Raw genomic sequence first — 26,534 nt, forward strand, 5'->3', positions numbered from 1 at the left:
ATTTGTGAGTTCACATAATACCTAAAATCTCTTTGTAACCCCCAGATCGATAGTCGTGGTGCTTTTGTGGTCTTTCACAGACACACCCAAGGCAGCAAAATGTTGTGTCCCAGCTGGGGTTGAACAAGGCGATGCTCGGCTTCCCGGTTTCTGCTCTCATACTGTGAACATGTGTCCTTTTCTTGGCCTATTTAGTGCCACGTTTCTCGCATATTTGGGCTTTTTGTTGGTGACTTTACTGTTTGTGATGGCCCTCAAGCACGGTGCTGAAGTGGTCTGGTGTTCCCAAGTGCAAGAAGGCTGCAACGTGCCTCATGGAGAAAATATGTGTGAGAGAAGCTTCATTCAGGCGTGAGTTATGAGGCTGTTGGCTGTGGGTTCAGTGTGAAGGAATCAATAGCACACGTTGAATATGGTGTCTTTAAACAAAACACACATGAACCAAGGTTATGTACTGGTTGGTTGATGAAAATATGATGAGAGGCTTGCAGGAATCTGACTCTGTATTTCCCGTAGAAGCAGTGACTCAGTCTTCACGAATTCAGTGTTCCCCGTAGCATACTAGAAGATAAGGACCGCAGATAACAAGAACCTATTTTCTGTAGGTGACAGAAAATTGAAACCTTCTCTTGGAGGAGTTCATAATGGAGCCACTGGGTAGCGCTTCCTTCCAGCCTTCACTGAAGCTTGCTCTTTTGTGACCCCTCTCCTTGGCAGGTTACTTTCTGAATTTTCTGGAGCCAGTAAACAATATCACCATTGTCCAAGGCCAGACAGCAATTCTGCACTGCAAGGTGGCGGGAAACCCGCCCCCCAACGTGCGGTGGCTGAAGAATGACGCCCCGGTGGTGCAGGAGCCGCGGCGGATCATCATCCGGAAGACAGAATACGGCTCGCGACTGCGAATCCAAGACCTGGACACCACGGACACTGGCTACTACCAGTGCGTGGCCACCAACGGGATGAAGACCATTACTGCCACCGGCGTCCTGTTTGTGCGGCTGGGTGAGTGGGACAGTGAAGTTGTGTGGGTTAGCAGATAGGAAGGTTCCCAGCCACTGAGCAAGAGGTCCGGTTGCTATGTGAAACTGAACACAGGAGTCAGCACGAGGGGAGAGCAATGAAACCATTCCATAGGGCCTTCCCTGTGTGCCCCAGGGCCCATTTGACCTGTTACCATTTACTAGTAATAAAAGAAAACAGGACTGGTTGTGGTGGCTCATGCACTTGGGGAGGCCAAGGCGAGTGGATCACTTGAGGTCAGGAGTTTAAGACTAGCCTGGCCAACATGGCAAAACCTCGTTTCTACTGAAAATAGAAAAATTAGCTGGGTGTGATGGTGGGCATGTGTCCCAGCTACTCAGGAGGCTGAGGCAGGAGAATCACTTGAACCCAGGAGGTGGAGGTTGCAGTGAGCCGAGATCGAACCATTGCATTCCAGCCTGGGTGACAAAAGTAAAACTCTGTCTCAAAAACAAACAAAAAACAAAAAGAAAATAGACGCAAATGGAATGGTGTATAGACCTGGAGCCCAGAAGACAACCCCAGGCGTGCACCGGGAGCCAAGTTGTTTAGCAGGAAGGTCGTGTGTTAGGAGGTCAGGTGTCTCTGGGAGGGTGGCCACACTGCAGGATGGCTGGGCGGGGCCCGAGGCTGGCCTGGCTGGGGTGGGGAGAGAGCTGAGTGCAATGACCATTCTGCATCTCTGTGCTCGTCACACATGGTGAAGGAATTAAGTGGCAGGAAGGAATATGTCCCTTTCATTCCAGCTGTGAAAAACTCCCAGGCAATAAATGCGCTGGCCCTGCCACCCAAGCCCATGCCATGCTATTACAAGTAGTAAAACAGATTTTGTGTGTAAAGACTAGATGAGAAGAGAGACAGTAAGGACTGCAAAAATTCCAAAACCAAAAATACCCCCGGTGACAAAGCGCCCCTTCCCTTGTGTGTGGTTTCCAGCCTCAAGCGGAAATCGAGCGGAGCCTGAGGCCCGAGGACAGCTGCCCACCAGTGAGCCCGCTGGCTTCAGCCTGTTTGCCACTGGCCTGATCTGAAGAAGGTTGTTTTCCAAATCATGGAGCATGAATAACTTGTCTTTCTGTTTCCTCTTTTTAGGTCCAACGCACAGCCCAAATCATAACTTCCAGTAAGTATCTGTTTTCCCCAAACCACGTTCTGATGTTCTGAGGGTTTTCGTTATGTAAGAATCCGGGCTGTAAATCCTGCCAGCTTATATCTTTGCAGAATATGCTAGAAGTTGGCTGGGCTTCACACAGGGATGGCCACGTGCTTGTTCGGGGTTGGGAAACATTTGCATTTTCCATGTTTCTTGTACAGAAAACATGTCATAAAAACAAAAATGGTTAATTTCTTTCTGCGATCATGACCTTCTACAGGGCAACTGAGAGGAGTATAAGCATACAGGCCAGGTTTCCTGGGCACCGGGAAGGATCCTGGCTCATTAAGACACTGGGAAACAGACATAATTCACTCTGAAATCCCAGCACCACCAGATGCAGTTAATACATGTGTGTCCCTGAGCCTCGGGCCACCCAGTGATAGTGGATGTGAGTCTCAACCTCACCTTGCAGATGAGGAGACTGAGGCTCACAGCCAGCCTCACGTTCCTTTGCGAGCTGCTGACAGCAGTGGCCTTGAACTCGGGCCTCTGGTTTCCCATCACAAGGTTGTTCCACTGTGTCCGGGCTGTCTTGGGAGAGTCCCCTCTGAACTGCAGACGTTCCCCCATCCTGTACATGGAGGAGCACTCGTTCCACTGCCTGTGTCTGAGATGAGCAGTGACTATCCAGGTCTCCTGCATTTCCTACTCAGATGTAATTGGAGAGCAGTGCTTCACTTTTCAGATGGTCTGAGCAATAGCATGAACACTATGTGATTGCGAAAGTGTGCAGTGTTGGCTGACTTCTGTTTCCCTGGGCCTTGTACCAGTTATCTGCCCATCATGTGCTACAATGCCATGATGGGAGGCTAGGCAGGGCGGCAACCTGTCTCAGCAGACATCAGCAGCTTGCTTGCAGAAGGCAGTTGTTTTTTTTTTTAAATACATGGTCTGGCTCTTTCACCCAGACTGGAGTGCAGTGGCATGATCACAGCTTACTGCAGTCTTGCACTCCTGGGCTCAAGCCATCCTTCCACTTCAGCCTCCCAAGTAGCTGGGACTTTAGGTGTGTGCCACCACACACCCAGATAATTTTTTCTTATTTTTTGTAGAGATGGGGTCTCACTATGCTGTCCAGACTGGTCACAGACTCTTGCCTCGAGCAATCTTCCTGCCTTGCCCTCCCAAATCGCTGGGATTATAGGTGTGCAACACCACACCTGGCCTTTAAGGGAAGATGGGAAGATTCTGTGCTAAGTAGTAGTGATGGAGCATTTTTCCTTAATAATCCTTCAGACACAGAGTAAGGAAGAGAAGGAATTGCACCATGAGCACAATTACAGGGCTTTGGTAAAGGCATATAAGTCATTTCAAAAGTTCAATTATTACTTTCTCTTATTTTATATTTATGTATTTTATTTTAGTTATTTTATTCTTTGAGATAGAGTCTCGCTCTGTCACCTAGGCTGGAGTGCAGTGGTACAATCTCCACTCACTGCAACCTCGGCCTGCCAGGTTCGGGCAATTCTCGTGTCTCAGCCTCCCGAGTAGCTGGAATTACAGGCACACACCACCACACCTGGCTAATGTTTGTATTTTTAGTAGAGACAGGGTTTTGCCATGTTGGTCAGGCTGGTCTTGAACTCCCGACCTCAAGTGATCCACCCACCTTGGCCTCCCGCCTCCCTTGTTGTGAGGGTAAATCGTCTGGGGAGTTTCTAGGCACTCAGTACATATATAAATTGACCTAAAGGAGTACATCTTAAGAGAACAATCAACTTGAAAAAAGATTTAAAAGAACGTAAATTACTCAGTATTACTGAGGCAATGAATAAATACGCTTACCTATACACTGTTGGTGAGAAATTTCTGGAGTGCTATTTGACAATAAACATAAAAATATTTTAAAAAAGAAATACCTCTTATCACTTTTATGTATGTTTTTACATAAACGATGCTCTACTTGACATGTTTAGTTAACCGTATTCATGGAGATCTTTCCATCTCAGTGTATTTGAAGTTTCCAGATGCTTTCTTTCCCTCTCTCTGGACTCATGTGCAGAGCAGGTGCCTATTCCATAGTGATGGGCATTTCCATTAGGAAAGCTTCATCCCAGCCACTTGCGCCACCTCATCTCCCTGCCCTGTCCCCGAGACCTGTGGCTGGGTTTCTCTAGGAGAGATTCTGAAGAGGAAAACCTGCAGGGGCACAGGCATCCCCTTTTTGTAACTGATACTGCCAAGTGGTCATTCGTAGGTTACTTTCCCGACACAACCTCTAAGGACCCATTTCTCCTTATCTTCCATAAGGTGACTTCCAAACTTGTTAACTTCCGCCACCCTGAAGGATGACAAAGGAATAAATGACCTGCTTTGTTCTCCATTTCCCTGGTTACTAGTGAGGCTGTGACACACGTGGCTTGGTGTTCTCCATTTCCCTGGTTACTAGTGAGGCTGAGTGTGTGGACACACATGGCTTGGTGTTCTCCATTTCCCTGGTTACTAGTGAGGCTGTGACACACGTGGCTTGGTGTTCTCCATTTCCCCGGTTACTAGTGAGGCTGAGCGTGTGGACACACGTGGCTTGGTGTTCTCTATTTCCCTGGTTACTAGTGAGGCTGAGCGTGTGGACACACGTGGCTTGGCACTCACGTCTCTTTGTCAAGTGCCAGTTCATATTCTTTGTTCATTTTCCCTTTACATTGTTTCTTAATGAATTTTAATAATTCCTTTTGTCTTATTTCTTGGTCATATAGAAATTAAACTTTTACAGATGAATAATTTGTTTTTCATGTTGTGTCTTGTTAAAGAATGTCCTAATTTCCTTGAAAAGTTCTGATGGTATTTTGATTGGAATTACAATGAATTTTTAGGCCAGTTTGGTGAGAATTAATATCTAAATTGAATTTTCTTATCAAGGAATACTTTCCTTTGTGTTTCAAGGTGTTTTCTTTTTCTTAACATTTTATAATGAAATATTTCAAACATACAGAACAGTTGAAGGAATTTTATAATGGGCACTCATATACTTGCCAGCCAGATGCTAGCATTTATATTTTACTGTGCTAGCTTTATCGCTTATCGTTCCATCCATCCTCCATCTGTTCATCAGTCCGTCTTATGTTTTGTTCATTTCACTGAGTTGCAGATACTTGTACATTTACCCTGAAATACTTCAGCATGTATATCATTAATGAGAGTTCAGTATCTGGGTGTGATTCCTGCTGCTGCTGGTTCTTCGGTTAAAATTTGCATACCAATGAAATGCACACGTCTTAAGTATAGAACTAATAAGGTCCAACAAATGCATAAATCTCTGCAGTCCAAACACCCTATCCAGGTACAGGACATCTGTCACACCTGCAGGTTCAGCTGTTCAACTTCCTGGTCACCTTCCTTCTACCTCAGGCACCCATTGTTCTGATTTGTTAAATAATGGACTAGTTTTTCCTGTTATTAAACATCACAGAAATGACACCCTTCAGCATACAGCCACTTAAGCCTGGTGTCCTTTTAGCACAATGCTTTTGAGATTCGTCTGTGTTGTACACATATCAGTAGGTTGCTGCTGTTTATTGCTGAATGATATTTCACTGTATGAACATACTGGTTGGTTTATCCATTCTCCTGTTGTTGGACATCTAAGCAGATTCCAGGCTTGACTAGTATGAATAAAGTTCCTTGTATAGGAATACCATATGCAAGTTTTTTTGTGGAAATGTATTTTCATTTCTATTAGTGTTACCTAGGTGTGGAATTGCTGGATTATAGGGCATGTGTGTGCTTAATTTTATAAGGCATTCCTGGGCCTTTTCCTAAACTCTTTTTACCTCCACTCACAGTGCAGGAGACTTGTGATCCCTCCACGTATTTCCCAACATTGGTGTGGTCAGCCTTTTTAAGTGTAACTATTCTGGTGTATGTAGTGTTTCAAGTGATCTTTTATATCATTCCAGCCTCCTGGAAAAGTAATTTTTACTCGTCATTTTAAAAAAGTGTATTTAAAGCTATAAAGTTTCCTCTGAATACCATCTCCCCGCTTCCACCATGCATGTAGGCTTTTGTTGTTTGATACTGTTTTCTGATTTTTGTTGTACTGTTATTAGTGAATATGGGCTGTTTATATTTTTACTCTCGATAATGTATTGAGATTTTTCTTTGTGACCAGTTAGATACGGTCAGTTTTTGTGAATCTTGCCTGTTGCTTCAAAAATAAGTTTGCTTTCATTGTGGCTGCACATTTCTTGACTTATATATGAGATTAAGTATGTTATTAAAAGTATCTATTTTTTTGTCCACATGGGTACCAGATATCTGAAGATTTGTGAAAGTCACCCACACCCGTTGTGGATTTGCCAGTTTCTATTAGTTCTCTGTTTTTAATATGTTGTGTGTGTGTCCTTAAATACATACGGGTTTAAGGTTATATAGGTTTTTGTGGGGTTTTTTTTATAGTCCTTTTTAATGCTTTTTGCCTTGAATTCAGTTTTGCCTAACAATAATAGAGTTAAACATGCTTTTTAAATTTGCATTTGCCAGGAACCTTTTTTATGATTCCTGTCCCACTCTTTATTTTTCACCTTTTTGTGTTCTGTTTTATGTAGGACTCTCGTAAATGATGTATAACTAGACTTTTTTGGGAGGTTGATGTGGAGGTCTTTCCAGTCTGAAAGTCCATGTTAATACACGTAGGTTAAGTTCATTTTAACTAATATACAGTATTCCATTCTGTGAGTCAGTGCCACTGTATTGATGCATTGACTGCCGAGTGAAGGTTAGTTCTTTTTGCTGATAGGGACCCTCTTATAGTGACTGTTCATCCCACGTCTTTTTGTCCCTGTGGGTGAGAGTCCTCCAGGAACAGAGCTCAGGAAGCGGGATTACAGGTGTGCCTCTCCACCTTTCCCAGGAATGGCCAGATTGCCCTCTATGATGGCCAAATCATTCATAGCCTCACCTGCAACACGTGAGTTATTATTTCCCCATGTTTTCTAGCACATGGTACTATCAGAACTTAAAATGTTGCCAGCATCTTAGGTGTCATACAGTAATTTTACATTACATTTCACTGGCAAATAGTGAGGTTGAACATCATTTTGTCAGTTTAAAAGCCATGGCATTGTCTATGTGTATACAGCCTATCCTCATTATTTGCATATACAGTATTTGCAAATTTGCTTATTCACTAAACTTTGTGTCCTCACGGTCAACACTCATAGTGTTTTCACGGTCATTCCTGGACATACACAGAGTAGAGAAAAACCTGAGCTCCCTGACACGTTTCCAGCTGAGGGTGAACAAAACAACACTGCCTTCTTGTTCTAGTTCTCATATCCTCTCTGTCTACGTAGTGTCACGTTTTTATTACTTTCGTGCTTTCTGATGGTGACTCTGCTGTTGTAAATGGCTCCCAGGCACAGTGCGGAAGTGCTCTCTTATGTCCCAAGTGCGGGGAGCTGTGATGTGCCTTACACGTATGTTAGAGGCTGTGTGTTTTCCACCAATCAATAATATACATGAAATAAGATGTCTTTAACCAAAAATGTACATAAACAAGGTATGTATTGATTGGTTGAAGCAAACCTTGTAACCAAAGGCTCTCAGAAAACTAACTCTGTATTTTCCCTAGGAACAGTGGCTCAATATTCACTAATTTAGTGTTTGTCATGACATTATGGAAAATAACGGTGGCAGACAACTAAAATAGAGTGTACTTTTTCCATGTTTCTGTTAGAATATGTGTTTTTCTTGCTTTATAAGAGTTTCAAAATAATTTCTAGATATATGCCTTTACATAGTTATTACTCCACATAGATTTTATTTTTTTGCTGGCATAAGCTACTACATGTTCTAGTGTAACATTTTTCTCTACAGATGGCCTAGGGTCTTGGCATCATCTAATGAATGACCTCATTTGTAATTATTAAATGTAATGTTACCCCTGTCCTATGTGAAATTTCTATAGATGTGGGTCTGCTTCTAGGCTGTTTTGTCCCTATAGCTTCTGTTCCTGGACTAATCCCACAGTGTTCTAATAGTACAGCTGTAACATATCTTGTCATATGTAGGGAAAGATGCCCCCCTTTACTGCTATGGACTGAATTGTGTCTCCCCCAAAATTCACGTGGTGACAGGGCCTATACTGGAGACAGGGCCTTTAAAAAGGCGATTAAGGTTAAATAAGCTCATAAGGGTAAAGCCCTGACCCAGGAGGACTGGTGTCTTTATACAAGAGGAAGAGACATAGAGATCTCAGGTGCCATCTGGAAGGCAGGAGGAGAACCCCCTCCGGGAGCCTAATTGGCTGGCACTTTGATCTTGGACTTCCAGCCCCCAGAAGTATGTGAAAATACATTGCTGTTGTTTAAGCCACCCTGTCTGTGGTATTAGTTATGGCAGCCTGACCCACCTTATTACCATGCCATTTTTCTAAGTTATCTTTACTGCTATTCGCCTTTTACTCTTCCTTGTGAATTTTATGTCTTTGTATGGAATTGAATAGAAGTTTGATTGATTAGGAAAGAACTGACGCCGCTGTTTCTACTTTGTAGTTTAATATTTAAGTTTTCTGTGCCCCCCCCCCGCCTTTTATTTTTTATATTTTGGAGATGGAGTCTCACTCTGTCACCCAAGCTGGAGTGCCGTGGCATGATCTTGGCTCACTGCAACCTCCACCTCCCAGGTTCAAGCAATTTTCTGCCTCAGCCTCCTGAGTAGCTGGGATTATAGGCGCCTGCCACCACACCCAGCTAATTTTTGTATTTTTAGTAGAGACGGGGTTTCACCATGTGGGTCAGCCTGGTCTCAAACTCCTGATCTCAGGTGATCTACCTGCCTTGGCCTCCCAAAGCGCTGGGATTACAGATATGAGCCACCATGCCTGGCCTCTGTGCCCTTTGCATATACAGTTGTGTAATTTTTTCCATGACGACCTGGCACGCCTTTCTTAAGTATGTTTCTAGGTGGTTCATTGATTCTGCTAATGATACCGATATCTTTCTGTCCCAAATTTTCTTTCTTTCTTTTTTTTTTTTTTTGAGACAGAGTCTCGCTCTGTCGCCAGGCGCCAGGCTGGAGTGCAGCCCGATCTCGGCTCACTGCAACCTCCACCTCCTGGGTTCAAGCAATTCTCCTGCCTCAGCCTCCCACCAAATTTTCTTTTTAAATTGTGTGCTGCTGGTGGTAGAGAAAGGCATTACATTTTAGATATAAATCTTACACCCACAACTTTGTTGAAATTTTTCATTTCGTTAGATTTTCCTGCAGTATCTTTTGGATTTTTTCATATGGGATAATTAAAGTTTTCCACAAATAATAAGAGTTATGGTTTTCTTTTTTCTATTCCCACCTTTATATATTCAATACAAATTGTCTGTATTCCAGTGTACAACACGATGTTTTGATATATGTATACACTGTGGAGTGGCTAAATCAGGTTAATGGGCGTATGCCTCACTTGACACACTCATAATTTTCTTGTAGTGAGAACACTCGACGTCTACTCTCTTTAGCAATTTTCAAATATATAATACATTATTATTCTCTATAGGCATCATGTTGTAAAACTGATCTCTTGGCTTTAGTCCCCTTTCTAACTGAAGTTTTGTATCCTTTGACCAACACTTCCCCACTTCTGCAGTCCCAGGCTCTGGCAACCATCACTGTGCTTTCTGGCAGAGAGGTTTTCCACATCAGGAAATTTTTTATTTTTGAGACAGAGTCTCACTCTGTCGCCAGGCTGGAGTTTAGTGGCACGATCTTGACTCACTACAACCTCCACCTCCTGGGTTCAAGCGATTCTTCTGCCTCAGCCTCCCAAGTAGCTTGTGTTACAGGCACCTGCCACTACACCCAGCAATAGTGACAGGGTTTCACCATATTGGCCAGGGTGGTCTTGAACTGCTGACCTCATGATCTGCCCACTTGGGCCTCCCAAAGTGCTGGGATTACAGTCATGAGCCACTGCACCCAGCCAAGGATATTCTTTGACCTTATAGTGTGTGGTAACATCCCACTGGCTGTCATCTTTCTGTGGCCATGAGTTTCTTTTCCCCATTGACTGTGACTGTGTTTCAGTAGCCTGAGTCTTCCCCTGTACCTCCATAGTGATGTGCTTGTGGTATCTCTGGACTGTAACCAAACGAAGGCAGAAAGAGAGAATCAATGAGCTTAAAACAATAATCCACAGGATGTCTGATTCTTGTACTCGAATGACCAGTTTATCCTATCAGTGACACCTCTTTTGGGCCACTTCCATAGAAAATGCACAACAGTTCACGTTCTTTCATTGTTGATCAAATGGTGTGCCCTGTCTGTATAAATGGAGAGCTGAACAGCGAACAGTAGTGTCTCCTTGGCTTAGCCCTGCGTGCAGCATGACAGCAGGACATGCTGCCATTGAGTCTTAGCCATGAACTCTGATGCTTGCTAACTCAGGCCTTCCACTCATGGCTCTTCCTTGGGTGCTGATCTGGCCCATCCACATGCGTGGGTGTGTGGGACTAAAGTTTGTGCAAGTTGAGGGGGGTGACAGTGGATATCCTTGAAGGTTAAGGGATTTTCTACCATAAGACATTGCTTTCCCTTCTATCCCTGTTAAGAGGAGGGCATGTATATGCAGAACAAAGCTGGAAAAAAAGGCAGTTTCTCCACAGATAGACTTCCAAGGCCAGAGTTCTATCCAACCTGTCTCAGCAGAGGTGTTGGTCATGCTTGGGGATTAATGCTAGGCTTCCTGTCTGATATTCATATGTGGGTTTTGCTTTTCCTGCTCTGCTGAAAAGTGACACATTTTGATGAGTTTTAGGCCCATACATAGGTCCTGGTTCTAGGGGGAAGGAGGTGGTAGGGTAGGGGGTCCCCCCTTTTTGAAGCCAGAGCACCAGAGCCCTTGGCTGGCCTGTGTTGCTGTCCTGGACCCACCCCATGTCCTGCAGGTATGTGCATGCATATTGTGCTTCACACATACACGTGCACACACACACACACACACAGCTCAAGGAAAGTGTGTTGTTCTTTTGAATAATTAAAAGTTACGTTAATGGCCGGGCGCGGTGGCTCAAGCCTGTAATCCCAGCACTTTGGGAGGCCGAGGCGGGTGGATCACGAGGTCGAGAGATCGAGACCATCCTGGTCAACATGGTGAAACCCCGTCTCTACTAATACAAAAAATTAGCTGGGCACGGTGGTGCGTGCCTGTAATCCCAGCTACTCAGGAGGCTGAGGCAGGAGAATTGCCTGAACCCAGGAGGCGGAGATTGCGGTGAGCCGAGATCGCGCCATTGCGCTCCAGCCTGGGTATCAAGAGTGAAACTCCGTCTCAAAAAAAAAAAAAAAAAGAAAAGAAAAAAAAAAAAAGTTACGTTAATTATTGGCCTCTGGGAAATCACCTTCCTGGGACCATGGCCCTCTTACTTTCTTATGGTAATGAGCATCAGTTAATTCCAAGACTTCACCCATTCTCCATCCAGATGCTTGTGACCTGGGACTCCTCATTTCCAAGTCTGACTTCTCTCCCCAGTACCAGCCCCACGTGTTCACCCACATAATGAGCCTTTCCAAGCGGATGATTTGAAGGCACCTCTCACTGAGTGCGTCTACATGAATTCAGCAGGCTGCCAGCCCAAACTCCCTCCACTGCTATTTTGTGGGAATTTTCATAAGTCTAGTTCAGAGTTTATTCTAATTACAGGAAAACAGTACGGTGCCAAATAAGAAGCCAATAATTAAAAATGACTTCAGCAGAAACCAAGCCAGGCCAGGCACGGTGGTTCACCCCTGTAATCTCAGTATTTCGGGAAGCCAAGGCAGGCAGATCACTTGATGTCAAAAGATGGAGACCAGCCTGGCCAACCTGGTGAAACCCCCTCTCTACTGAAAATACAAAAATTAGCCGGGTATGGTGCCATGTGCCTGTAATCCCAGCTACTAGGGAAGCTGATGCGGGAGAATTGCTTCAACTTGGGAGGTGGAAGTTTCAGTGAGCTGAGATCACACCATTGCACTCTAGCCTGGGCGACAGTGAGACTCCATGAAAAAAAATAAAGGAAGAGAGGGAGGAAGGGATGGAGGGAGGGAGAAAGGGAGGAAGGGAGGAAGGAAGGAAGGAAGGGAGGGAGGAAGGAAGGAAGGAAGGAAAGGAAGGAAGGAAGGATTCTTCCTCCAGTGAGGATGGATGGTAAGGAAGATGTGGCGAAAACTTCCACTTGATTCACCTGAACACGCCCAACACCAGTGTTTGATGTCATAAAAATCCAAGTCAGCAGAACTTCGGAAATAGTGGCTTTTGCCACGGCCACCTCTAAGGCCAGGATGACATAAGGCAGCCAGAGGCAGAGAAGACAATGGCTCCGGGTGGAAGGAAGGAAGTTCTATTTTCTAGAAAATACAACTTTCCAGGAAGGAAGGAAGGAAGGAAGGGAGGGAGGGAGGGAGGGAGGGAGGGAGGGAGGGTGGGTGGGTCTGTTTTCTAGAAAATACAGCTTTCCTTAAATCCCATAGTATAGAACCAGAATAAAAGCTAGAAACTGAATTCATTTTAAGGTTATGTGATACAAGCAGTAGGTGACTAAATAGATAATCATCAGTAAGGTAATTAGGGAATATATACACACATCTAAATACAGGCTCTAGGCCGGGTGAGGTGGCTCATGCCTGTAATCCTAGCACTTTGGGAGGCCAAGGCAGGCGGATCACCTGAGGTCGGGAGTTCAAGACCAGCCTGGCCAACATGGTGAAATCCCGTCTCTACCAGAAATACAAAAATTAACTGAGTGTGGTGGCAGGCACCTATAATCTCTGCCGCTTGGGAGACTGAGGCAGGAGAATTGCTTGAACTCAGGAGGTGGAAGTTGCAGTGAGCCAAGATCACACCATTGCACTCCAGCCTGGGCAACGAGTGAGACTCCATCTCAAAAAGATATAAATAATAAATAATAAATTAGACCATATGGCAACACAGGGTGTTTGTATTTCAGCAATAATGAAAATGTGCGCACTTTGATGTGCACTCACACATGTAGTGTCGCTTTAAGTCATTTTGTTTCCACCTGAGCCCATGGATTCCTGGGGCTAGCTCTTATGCCATATTATGCACAGTGAGAGCCTTTTACCGACTGACTTAAGGGTTTTCCCAGGAAATAGCAACCTTCCAAGGGGGAACGTGTTTGCCTTACCTGGGAGGGACCAGCCATCTGAACGGTGTAGAAGAGAATAGCACTTACTTCCCAGGAACTGGCACCCTCAGGGCCGTTGTCTTCTCTGCCTCTGGCCGCCTTATGTGATCCTGGCTTTAGAGGTGGCCGTGGCAAAAGCCAGTATTTCCAAGGTTCCGCTGACTCGGGTTTTTATAACGTCAAACATTGGTGTTGGGCGTGTTCAGGTGAATCAAGTGGACGTTTTGCCACATCTAATATGTTATCAGTATAGTCAGATATTCAGAGTATTTCATTTTGGAAGCAGATAGTAATAAATATACAGCATCTATTTCTCAAGGAAATCATTCCGTTAACAAATTTCGACTGGGCATGGTGGCTCACGCCTGTAATCCTAGCACTTTGAGAGGCCAAGGCAGGTGAATCACTTGAGGTCAGGGGTTCAAGACCAGCCAGGCCAACATGGTGAAACCTCATCTCTACTAAAAATAAAAAATTAGCCGGGCATGGTGGTGCATGCCTGTAATCCCAGTTACTCGGAACACTGAGGCAGGACAATCTCTTGAACCTGGGAGGTAAAGGTTGCAGTGAGCCAAGATTGTGCCACTGCACTCCAGCCTGGGCAAGACTCTGTATCTCAGAAAAAAAAAAAGAAAAGAAAAATATGTTAAGGACATCACGAGAGTGTGATTATGGGTGTGAGCCACCACACCTGGCCTTTATCATATATTTCTGATGTCACCGTTCGATATTTGTATCATTGTTGTAAATCTTTTTGTCTCTTTGCTTCAGTTTGGAAATCTCCAATTCATCTGTCTTAAAGTCCATAGGTTTTTGTCTTCTTCTGTATCTAATCTGTTAATACAGCCATGCATCATGTAACAATGGAGATAGGTTGTGAGAAATGCATTAGCGATTTTCTCTTTGTAGGGACATCATAGTGTGCAGTTGCATAAACCCAGATGGTTTCGCCTACTGCACACCTAGGCTATATGGTACAGCCTGTTGCTCCTAGGCGACAAACTTGTACAGCATGTGACTATACTGAATACTGTAGACAACTGTAACATAATGGTAGTGTTTATGTATCTAAACACAGCAAAGGTATAGTAAAAATATAGTATAAAAATTAAGAAATGGTACATTTACCACAAATGGAGATTGCAGGACTGGAAGTTGCTCTGGGTGAGTCAGTGAGTGAGTGGGGAGTGAAAGTGAAGGCCTAGGGCGTGACTGCACACTGCTGTAGACGGTGTAGACACTGTACATTTGGACTACGGTGCGTTTATTAAAAATTGAGTTGGCCGGGCGCGGTGGCTGAAGCCTGTAATCCCTACACTTTGGGAGGTCAAGGTGGGTGGATCACTTGAGGTCAGGAGACTAGCCTGGCCAATGTGGTGAAATCCCATCTCTGCTAAAAATACAAAAATTAGCCAGGTGTGGTGACACCTGCCTGTAATCCCAGCTACTCAGGAGGCCAAGGCAGAAGAATTGCTTGAACCCAGGAGGCGGAGGTTGCAGTGAGCCCAGATCACGCCACTGCACTCCCAGCCTGGGTGACAGAGCAAGACTCCATCTCAACAACAACAACAAATTGAGTAATTGCACTACAGTGTTATGACAGCTCTGATGTCACTAGGCGACGGGAACTTTTCAGCTCCGTTATAATCTTAGGGGGCCGCCATTGTGCATATGGTCTGTTGTTAACCAAAAACGTCGTTACGTGGTGCATGGCTGTGCCATCCAATGAATCTTTTATTGTAGACTCTTATGTTTCAGTTCTAGACTTCCCATTTAGTTCTTCTTTTACAATTTCCATCCTTCCTGAAATACCTCTTCACTACACCTTCTTCTGTTCTGTGTTTCCCACATTTATTACTTTAAAGCCCTGTGATACGGTTTGGCTGTGTCCCCACCAAAATCTCAACTTGAATTGTATTGCCCAGAATTTTTCCCATGTGTTGCAGGAGGGACCCAGGGGGAGGTAAGTGAGTCGGTCTTTCCTGTACTAGTCTCATGGTAGTGAATAAGTCTCACGAGATCTGATGTGTTTATCAGGGTTTCTGCTTTTGCTTCTTCCTCATTTTCCTCTTGCCGCTGCCATGTAAGAAGTGCCTTTCTCCTCCCACCATGATTCTGAGGCCTCCCCAGCCATGCGGAACTGTTAAGTTCAATTAAACCTCTTTTTCTTCCCAGTCTCATGTGTGTCTTTTATCAGCAGTGTGAAAACAGCCTAATGCACCCTGCTCTGCTGATTTTAACATCTGGGTCATCTTTAGGTTTGCTTCTCTTGAACATAGGTTTTATTTTCCTGTTTCTTTGCATATCTGGTAATTTTATTGTATAAAGGACACCGTGGTTTGTACTCCAGGTTTTGCACTCAGAGTGAAGAGTGTTGAGTTTTGACACAGCCACACATTAGATGACTGTCAGGGCACCTAATGCTTAGGGAGTTTTCGCTTCGTGAGTGTGGCTGGCTTGCTCTGTTTGCTGGTGAGTCACAGATTGAGCTTCCTCTGCTTCACCCAGACAGGCAGCCTGTTTATGACAGTCAGCCTCTCTCATAGTAAGATAAACGATAATGAGAATAGGTTACGACTTGGTAACAAAACAGTTGTTTGGGGAAAAATGTTGATATGTAGCTAATTTGAATTTTTAATAAACGCACCGTAGCCCAAACGTACAGTGTCTACACCGTCTACAGCAGTGTGCAGTCACGCCCTAGGCCTTCACTTTCACTCCCCACTCACTCACTGACTCACCCAGAGCAACTTCCAGTCCTGCAATCTCCATTTGTGGTAAGTGTACCATTTCTTAATTTTTATACTATATTTTTACTGTACCTTTGCTGTGTTTAGATACATAAACACTACCATTATGTTACAGTTGTCTACAGTATTCAGTATAGTCACATGCTGTACAAGTTTGTCGCCTAGGAGCAACAGGCTGTACCATATAGCCTAGGTGTGCAGTAGGCGAAACCATCTGGGTTTATGCAACTGCACACTATGATGTCCCTACAAAGAGAAAATCGCTAATGCATTTCTCACAACCTATCTCCATTGTTACATGATGCATGACTGTATTAACAGATTAGATACAGAAGAAGACAAAAACCTATGGACTTTAAGACAGATGAATTGGAGATTTCCAAACTGAAGCAAAGAGACAAAAAGATTTACAACAATGATACAAATATCGAACGGTGACATCAGAAATATATGATAAAGGCCAGGTGTGGTGGCTCACACCCATAATCACACTCTTGTGATGTCCTTAACATATTTTCATTATTAATACCCATGCAATTTTATTCTCAGCATGTCTAGAGGAAGGCTATGGATCCACCCCTCCATCTTTCCAGCCTTGGGGGAGGAGCACCTCCCATCACAGTCTGCTGGCCGCTGCCTCTGTTTCCCCCCATCTCCTACCTCTCTCCCCAGGGTTGTCATTATTTAGTGCCCTCTCTCCTCCTTGAGTCACTTCTTGGGGTAGAAGTTTCTTCTTCCTCCATGTCTCATGAGGCCTTGGAGCAGTGCCTGGCAGCATGAGGGGCAGGAGTTTCCACACTGCGTTTCTGAAATGTGGATGCTCCGCCAGTGGGTGAGCGTGTCTACTGCACTTACGTTGCTGAAGGAATTTTATAGCCGCCAAATTCTGTCTCAGCCCTTTCCTTGCTTTCCCAGGGATCCACTTAACAGACTTTCTCCAGCTCTGTTCCTCTTCCAAGATCCCAGAATGTGCCAGATAAAGATAAAATATAATTGTTTGAAAATGGAAAGCAACTCCCACTTGTTTTCTCAAACAGTTCAAAAGCAAGGATGGCGTTTTCCAAGTACTTCTGTCTGGCTTTTTGGACATTGTTCAGGTTGAAAGCCTGCTTTGGTGAGGGAGCTGTGGGTGGAGTGTGATGGCAGGAGCTCCCCTCAGCACACCCTTGCCGTCTTCCTTACACCCCCTTTCTCTCTCTGTCCCGTGGTCACCTGACCAGTAGCCAGGGAGAAGCCTGCAACAGGGGGAGCAACCTTCTCTTCCTTGGCTCTTGCAAGGTAGAAAAGAAATTGCTCACACCTGTGGGGTCACCCCAAGGGACAGAGCCGAATCTCATAGCTTAGGCATAGCTGACATTAATTTGATCAGGCATGTCTTCATGAGTTTTCTGGCAGAGTGGACAAGCACCCTGAGCCACCTCCAGACAGGGACATGTCCAGCACATACGCAAGCAGAGGTGACTTCCATTTATGTTGATACTGTCTAATGCCAGTGTCTAGTCAGCAGTTAACTCCAGCTCAAAAAGAGTGAAAGCGGGGCAGGCAGGTTCGCATTAACCCATGTGTTGCCTATTTAAACAACCTTTAAGGAACCCTTAACCCAAGGAAACAATGGCTGGTGAGCTGGAGTTAACACAAAAATCTTCTTCTTTGAATTATTAGTGGTTCCAGGTTCTTTTCTTTGAGAAAAGGGTTTTCTGCAGAAGCTTGAAAATATCTCCACTATTGCAAGTGTTCAGCCTCTGCCTTAGCAAAGAGTTCAGATAAGGATTTTGAATCCATTTGGTTAAATTGAACACATTCTTTTTCTTTCTCTCTCTCTCCTTTCTTTTCTTTCTTTCTTTCTTAGGGTCTTCCTCTGTCACCCAGGCTGGAGTCTAGTAGTTTGATCTCAGCTCACTGCAGCCTCTGCCTCCCAGCTAAAGTGATCCTCCCACTTCCGCCTCCTGAGTAGCTGAGACTACAGGCACGTGCCACGATGCCCAGCTAATTTTCATATTTTTTGTAGAGATGGGTTTCACCATGTTGCGCAGGCGGGTCTTGAACTCCTAGGCTCGAGTGATTCACCAGCCTTGGCCTCCCAAAGTCCTGGGATTACAGGCATGAGCCACTGCACCTGACCTTAAATTGAACAGAATTCAGATTTCATTTGGGGATGGTCTACTCTCAATGGTTGTAGGGTGGAAAGCCAGCTGCTCTCAGGCTGATGGGGTAGGCTCCGGATTTGCTGGAAAACAAGCTACTGAACTACAGGCCTGAGGTACTCAGGCGAGGCTTGTCCTGGCATCTTCAGCCCCTTCTTCTGCCAGCAGTGGCAGTCCCCAGATGTGTCTTCTGTGGCTGATTGATGTCACTGGACCTTTGGAGGGTCCTGAGCACCACTTTAAAATCCTCCAGGATACTTATCATGATGGCTTTCATTGTCTGAAGCCAGACCAACAGGTTCTGCTGAAAATAATTTAGCACAGACTCCGAACTGGGGACCTGGGAAAGGATTGCATCCCCTTCCCATGCATGCAGGCTGTCCCTGTGGGGACCGGGAGAGCAGGAGGGAGAACAGCCTGCCTGTGTCTCTCCCCTTTCTGATGACCTGTACCTGTGACGAGCAGTCTGTGATGTCTGTGCATTGGTGGCCAGGTCATACTTCTGTGTACAGTAGGCATGCAGGTATGTCATTCTGTGAGTTCTTTGAGGGTTGGACTTCTTGGAGTCCCTTCCATCGCCTTTAAACATAGTAGAGAATACATTTGTGGATTGCTTTTCTCTTTTTCAAAGCTTTGTGCTATTTACCTCTGCATTGTCATCATTATCATAAAAGCCTTGTTTGCAAATAAGGGAAGTTTGCAGGGGCATTGCTGTAATGGCTACGATGTATTAAATAGTTCAAGGATAGACTGGACAAGGAAAATGTGGCACATATACACCATGGAATACTATGCAGCCATAAAAAGTGAAGAGTTTGTGTCCTTTGTAGGGACATGGATGAATCTGGAAACCATCATTCTCAGCAAACTGACACAAGAACAGAAAATCAAACACTGCATGTTCTCACTCGTAGGCAGGTGTTGAACAATGAGAACACATGGACACAGGGAAGGGAGCCTCACACACTGGGGTCTGTTGAGGGGGGGCTAGGGGAGGGACAGCAGAGGGTGGGAAGGTTGGGGAGGGATAACATGGGGAGAAATGCCAAATATAGGTGATGGGGGGGTGGAGGCAGCAAACCACCTTGCCATGTAAGTACCTATGCAACAACCCTGCATGATCTGCACACGTAACCCAGAACCTAAAGTACAAAAAAAAAAAAAAATAGTTCAAGGATAAGGTGAAACACATGGCTGATGTGGGTGTGTGCACGTATACACAAACGTGTACCCATCCCTGTGTACCCTTCACCTCACGAGCCAGCCTCACCCTTAATCAGTCCTCCCCTTCTTTTTCCATACTCCCTTAAAGATGCTGAATTTAAAAAAAAATTAACAGGCATTTTTTAGAACAGTTTTAGGTTTCCAGAAAAATCCAGAGTCTTCCTGCCTTCCTCATAGTTTCCCTTATTTTAACGTCTTGCATTAGAGTGATACATTTATTGCCATTGAGCCAGTATTGATACATCATTATTATCTAAAATCAGTAGTTTACATTAGGGCTTGTTCTTTGTGTTTTACCTTCTATGGGTTTTGCTTAATATATAGCGACCTGTGCTGACCATTACAGCATCATACAGAATAGTTCCACTGCCCTAAAACCCCAGCGCACCTCTTGAAATCCATCCCTCATAACCCCTGGCATCCACTGATCTTTCTCCATAATCAGTCTCTGTAGTTTTGCTGTCTCCATGGTTTTGCCTTTTCTAGAATGTCATGTGGTTGGAATTATATAGTATGTAGCCTTTTCAGATTGGCTCGTTTCACCTAGTAATATGCATTTAAGTTTCCTTTCTCTTTGTGGCTTGATAGCTCATTTTTTTTAGCACTAAATAATACTCCAGTGTCTGGATGTACCACAGTTTGTTTATTCATTCACCTACGGAAACATATCTTGGCATTATGTTTTGGCATTATGAATACAGCTGCCATAACATTAATGTACAGGTTTTTGTGTGGACTTACGTTTTTCACTTATTTGGGTAAATACCAAGTAACAAAATTGTTGGCTCACAAGATGCTGGATTATAAAAGAAGTCACTGGCGATATCTGGCACCTCCCAGAGCTCTAACAGACTTGGTGTGTTTTTACCAGGGATGATTACCATGAGGATGGGTTCTGCCAGCCTTACCGGGGAATTGCCTGTGCGCGCTTCATTGGCAACCGGACCATTTATGTGGACTCGCTGCAGATGCAGGGGGAGATTGAAAACCGAATCACAGGTAGGAGCTGCAGACCTTTCTTACAGGGTGATAAGCATGCACACAGCCACTTGTCACACAGACGGCAGCCACTGTGTTTCATCAGTTAATGGCGTGGACAGTCCCTCTTCCATCTCATTTGTAGTAGAAAACCAGAGATCTTTTTTAGAAGTAGTTGCAATTGCTAACATGATCTGCCCTAAAAATGTTGCTGGCCTGTGTGTTTAAATGAGCAAGTATGGGATTTAACTCAGCTAAACTGTGTGCGTCCAAAGCACTGTCCTCACTGCAGCGCCAGGGCCTCCTGCCCCGGGTCTGCCACACTGGCGCAGGCAGCCTCAGTGCCCCCACACTCCCTCTGCTTGACTTCTCATTCTGCACTTCCTGACTCTTCTATCCTCTCTGAGCCACTTTTGGTCCAAAGGCACCCAGGCCTGATTGCAGCTGTGTGGGGGAAAGAGTTGGGTCATCGGTGGTAGGGACGCTGCAGTGAACACATACTTTGTCAGTCCTGGGTTTCCAGAGAGCAAAGCCAGGTCTTTGTTCAGTGGTTCAGGGTTTGAGAAAGTGCAGGTCATTTAGGAACAGGAGCTGCCCATCTTTGCTCTCTTTAGGACTTAACTTCTCTGATTGGCTGTCCCAGCTCCCAACACACAACTCAAACACATTGTTGGGGTCTGGGGTCCTTCTTAGGGGAAAGACCTTGGACAGCAAGAAAATAAATTAGACAGAAGTCCTACAGAGCCCGCCATCTGCTGTACCTACTCTCCCCACAAACACCACATACACGTTTTCTCTCCAGACCCCACAAGAGCAGGAAACACCCTGTGCAGATGGCAGGTGCCCCAGCACCTCGGATCAGCTGGATCGTCTCCGCAGGCGTGGGAGGCTGCGCTGCAGATTAGAATCAGTGGGCGATCTCTGATGCCTGTGCTCCCAGGAGAGTGTGGTGGGGGCAAGGCGGGTGCAGGTCACTGACCTGGTAAGGGGCAACAATGAGATCTAAGGCAGAAACTCACCTCATGTCACTGACAAGTTCTTCCAAGTTCAGGTCACTCTCAGACTAGAGAGTCAAAGGTCATGGTCACGTGAGACTGCCTGGCCCATGAGGCCAGGGCCAGGGTCCCATGCAAAGTGAAAGAGCCATCATGAGACACAGAGGAACCTGGAGGCGCCATCCTGCTCCAGCGGGAGGCGGTTTTGAAAATATGGGTACCTCTCACTATAAAAGCTTTCTTTGCCATTAAAGCAGGGCTTCTCAAATGTTTTCACTGAAACATGAAGTGGAAAATATAGAGTATACTTTACTTACTTTACACCATGACTTAGTTTACACATACAGGTATTTCACACAACTGACACTGGTTACAGGGAATAACTTTCACCCTCCATAAAAGTGGTGCACTTGGATTTTTCTCTTTGGTTTTATTTCATAAAAGAAAAAAGTGGCTGGGTGCAGTGGCGCTCAGCCTGTAATCCCAGCACTTTGGGAGGCCAAGGCAGGTGAATCACAAGGTCAGGAGTCAAAACCAGCCTGGCCAACATGGCGAAACCCCGTCTCTACTAAAAATACAAAAAATTAGCTGATCGTAGTGGCAGGCGTCTAATCCCAGCTACTCGGGAGGCTGAGGCAGGAGAATCTCTTGAACCCGGGAGGCAGAGGTTGCAGTGAGCCGAGATCGTGCCACTGCACACCAGCCTAGGTGACAGTTCGAGACTGTCTCAAAAAATAAAGATAAAAATAAAAAAGTTACAGCCCTTAGTAGGAGCCCTGCACTCTGACATCCTCCAGTCTGTTCTTACCTTGTTTTAGAATGTTAGCCGCAGACTCTAGAATTATTAGACACCCCACTAATTGGCAAGCATTGATCCAGGTACAAGACTTCCCTCAGTTATTTCTTCAGGAGTTGTTTAAGGAATCAGCTCGCATCCAAGCAGCCTGGTTTTATAGCAGCTTTTAGAGAAGAGTTTAGAGTGAGAATTTCCTAGGTTGGTGGCTTTTCGAAAAGAATAAATTTGAAGTTGCTTTCAGCAGACTTGTGGTTTTGACATAAGCATAGTAATGAGTGCATTGCGTGCAGTGTTCTGCTGGAAAGCATTGTGTGACATTCAGGGTGTGGACAGAGACCAGGTGTTGCATCTCTTTGGTGCCTGGAATTGCACTTTCAGAAATAAGCAGTGCATTCTTAGGGTGAGCAGAAGGAAGAAGAGCAATCCTATAAAGATCAGCAGAAACATCATATCAGTGGATTAGCCCAAGAGAAGTGACAGCTTTGGTATTCTTAGACAATCTTTTCCTGCCTGGAGGTCAAGGCCTGCCTACGTTTTTGACAGCCCTTCATATAATCCCAAATCCGTAATGATGGGATTGAACCGGGTTGAAGCCTCAGTTCTTCCTCCAAATCTAAGACATCCTGTACTGTAACCGCTTACCCTCTGTGTTATGCCATTTAAATATTGGCCACAGGAACCCGGAGGATGGGAGGTGATGTGATGAGGATGGCAGTCAGGACGGTGTGGCTGCTCCCACCCACTGACACTGCCTGTTACCAGACTCCTGGGCCCATTCACGCCGAGGGCCACTTTATAGGCTCTGTGTTCACTCTCATTGCCCAGTGTGGGGTCTCAAATCACTCTGCAGGTACAGAAACAGTCCCAGAAAGGCGTGAGTGATACCACAAAGTGATCATGCATAAGGCTGTTCCCACACAGCTGCCCATCCCAGTCCTAGGTGGGTTCCCAGAAATGACTGGCAGCGGCAGTGCCACCTGCTGGCCAAACCTGGCATAGCAGATACACTCTTTCCTTGCCGGGAGGTCAAGGCCGGCAATCTTGACAACCTTCTGTATAATCACTAAATAGTCGCCAAATCCATAATGATGGGATTGAACTGTATTCATGGGTGGAGCTAGGGCTGCTCAGGGACTAAATGCCAGCTTCTGGGTTTTCTTCCCCATTGGAGGACACAGCCTCAGCTGGATGTGGGGGCAGAGGCGCCTGTCTGCCTCTGCTGTCCCCAAGGTCAATTGCTGTAAGCCAGCCTTTCACACGCGAAAGTAGAGTAGTGAGCCCGGGGCAGGCCGATGCATTCCTTGCAGTCCTGCCTTGGTCAGCTTCTTCACCCCTACCAGCGTGCAGCCATGCACTCCAGGTGCAGCAGAGCTCCCACAAACGCCCCCACCTTGTTCCGGAACTCACCCACCCTCTTGCCACCACACTGCATCCTCTGACATCTTGCCCTTAAAAAACAAACCGCCCTACAAAAGGGGTTCCTGAATCTTCGGGTTTCTCTGCTCCCCCTTATCACAGAACCTTCCAGAGTTGTAATGCGGCCTTCCTCCCGCTTTGCTGCTCCCACCCTCTTGGCTTTCTGCATTTTACCAACTGCCTCCTGCAGCTGCAGTTCACAGAGCTGAGCTGACTCCCTCCTTCGGGACAGCCTTCTTCCCAGACAGACCTGGGACATTGGGAAGCCCGGGCCTCCGGAATGCACCTCATGGCCTGTGCTGTCTACACACAGCGGGTCCTCAGGATCTGCTTTTGCATCTGAAGTCTGAACCTTCCTGTCCTGGAAGAAGCACCTAGCGGAGTGAACTGGGGGCCTAGTTTTTCTTCTATCTTATTCTGCTTCTGATGTTTCTAAGTGAGGCCCTGGGCCAGGGACTTCCCGTGTCTGCTGCAAATCAGAGCATGTGATGGGCAGGCTGGCCTGCTGGCAGGGAGCTTCTCCAGGGTGGTGTGGGGGCTCGGGGTTGGGGATTCGGGGGCAGGGCAGGGCATCAGGGGGCTGAGTGGGCAATCTGGGATGCAGGCTGGGGGTGGGGACTGGATGAATGTCAGGGGTGCGAGGTGTGTCCACTGCTAACGCTGGTCTCATGGGCTCTGCAGCGGCCTTCACCATGATCGGCACCTCTACGCACCTGTCAGACCAGTGCTCTCAGTTCGCCATCCCATCCTTCTGCCACTTCGTGTTCCCTCTGTGTGACGCGCGCTCCCGGGCGCCCAAGCCGCGTGAGCTGTGCCGCGACGAGTGCGAGGTGCTGGAGAGCGACTTGTGCCGCCAGGAGTACACCATCGCCCGCTCCAACCCGCTCATCCTCATGCGGCTGCAGCTGCCCAAATGTGAGGCGCTGCCCATGCCCGAGAGCCCTGACGCTGCCAACTGCATGCGCATCGGCATCCCGGCAGAGAGGCTGGGCCGCTGTGAGTGCCCGTGGGCCCGGGCCGGGACCGGTGGGGGCAGGGAGTGGGGGCCCTTGAAACGTGTATGGGGCAGCTGGTAAAGCCCAGGGAGCTCTGTCTGTCCTGGCCCCGGCCCCGCAGAACCCCATTAGCAGCCGAGGGTCCCACAGCCCAGGCCTCCATTTCAGCAGGGCAGCAGGCGGGGCCTCGGAGCAGGGGATTTGGAGCCAGTCAGCCCCAGGCTCGCATTTGGGCTTGCACTGTGTCCAGCTGTGGGACTCAGGTCAAGTCCCTCCACCTGCTTGAGCCTGGGATTTCCCTTTTCTGAAATGGGAGTGATCTCACTATCTGGGGAAATGGCTCTTAGGAGTATGAGAGGAGTCAGGGTCGGCACACACTTGGGCGCCAGGGGAGAATGCAGACTCTCAGCTCCTGCCCCATCCTCCTGAAACCTGTAGGATCAGTCCCCAGAAACCTGTAGGATCCTTAAGCTTGGACGAGTGTGAGGTCCATGGAGATGCTGCAGGATTGGCTTGCTGGGCACCTGAGAAGAACCTGTGATGATCAGGCATTGCTAGGGAAGGAAATACGGGGAAGCACCCTACACCTTTGCAGGCACCTTTTCACAGGTCCTTGCATCATGGGACCTAAGGGATGAGCATGGTAGAGGGGCTCATCTGAGCCGAGGCCTGGATGTGGCCTGTTTGGGGTCTGCACGGGACAGAAGAGCATGCTCCCCACTGCCCCTCTTGCTGGCAGCAGAGCAGCCCCTGCCCTTTGGAGGCTTAGTAAACCCCAAGTTGTGAGCCCCAGCAGGGTGGCTACGGCCAGTCAGGGTGGCAGACACAGGACAGAGAGCTCTGCTGATGTCCCCGAGGAAAACCATTGGCTCACATCACTGCATCCATCAGGGCTGCTGCCTCCCTGAAGGGTGAGACCCCGGGAACGGGCCACCTCCTGCCATGGCCCCAGGGCTGTATTTGGCATGATTGGTTAATCCAGGAATGGGCAGAACTCCTTACCAGGACAACCAGAGCCTGGTCCCTGGGCCCACTGCCTGCATTCAAACCCTCACTGTGACTCTGGGCAAATTGCTAAGCTCTCATATCCTCATATTCCATGGGGTTGACACCAGTACAAATCTGTGGGGCTGGAATGAAGGTCAAATGGGACAATATTTAGGAAGGTGTTTTTTTTTGTTGGTTTTTTTTTTTTTTCCAGATGGAATTTCACTCTGTCACCCAGGCTGGAGTGCAGTGAGTGGCACGATCTCGGCTCACTGCAACCTCCACCTCTCAGGTTTAAGCAATTCCCCTGCCTCAGCCTCCTGAGTAGCTGGGACTACAGGCACGCGCCACCACACACTTGGCTAATTTTGTATTTTATTAGAGACGAGGTTTCACCATGTTGGCCAGGCTGGTCTCGAACTCCTGACCTCAAGTGATCCACTTGCCTCACCTTCCCTGAGTGCTGAGATTACAGGCATGAGCCATGGTGCCCCGCCAGGAATGTTTAGAGCAGTGACTCACACATGGTACACATTACAGAAATGTTCACCAAAGGCACACCCCAACCCCAGGGCTCCTTCATGGAGGTGAGAAGGGTACCCTGAGGTGGAGGGGCCAGGCCTGGGAGTTCACCCTTCTTGCCTGCACAATTGGCTTTCTTCCTAGAGCAAGTGATCCTGAGTCTGGGGATGACACCCTCATTCTGGCGGGGTGGTGGTGTACAGGTTGTGGGTCCCAGAGATGTTTTGGGGCTGTGGAATACTTCTGACGCGTTTCCTTCCCCGTATATATCCCTGATGTGCTCTGCATTTAATTTGTGGGCTTGGGACTTCATTAAGCCATTACTTCTAATGCCTCTTTTCTGGTAAGTCAGCTAAAATCCTTGGATCTTTTGGAAATTCTAGTTTGGGCATGTGTAGGCAGAATGGTTTTGTTGCGCCACAGAGGTTTTTCTA

At 46.6% G+C, this 26,534-nt stretch overlaps 1 protein-coding gene across 1 annotated transcript in view; it reads left to right on the plus strand.

Annotated features, from left to right (window-relative positions):
* The window catches only part of ROR2 (receptor tyrosine kinase like orphan receptor 2), a 224,383-nt gene that overhangs the window by 189,235 nt on the left and 8,614 nt on the right, over positions 1 to 26,534 (plus strand). The window contains exons 3-6 of the mRNA XM_064361578.1: positions 718 to 1,005; positions 2,116 to 2,146; positions 20,283 to 20,410; positions 24,278 to 24,592. Of these exons, the coding sequence (XP_064217648.1) occupies positions 718 to 1,005; positions 2,116 to 2,146; positions 20,283 to 20,410; positions 24,278 to 24,592 (762 nt within the window). The remainder of the gene's footprint in view (positions 1 to 717; positions 1,006 to 2,115; positions 2,147 to 20,282; positions 20,411 to 24,277; positions 24,593 to 26,534) is intronic.

The sequence above is a fragment of the Aotus nancymaae genome, unplaced genomic scaffold (genome assembly GCF_030222135.1).
Source record: "Aotus nancymaae isolate 86718 unplaced genomic scaffold, 86718_ANA_hifiasm-v0.15.2.pri h1tg000041l, whole genome shotgun sequence".
In the NCBI taxonomy this organism is placed as follows: Eukaryota; Metazoa; Chordata; class Mammalia; order Primates; family Aotidae; genus Aotus; species Aotus nancymaae.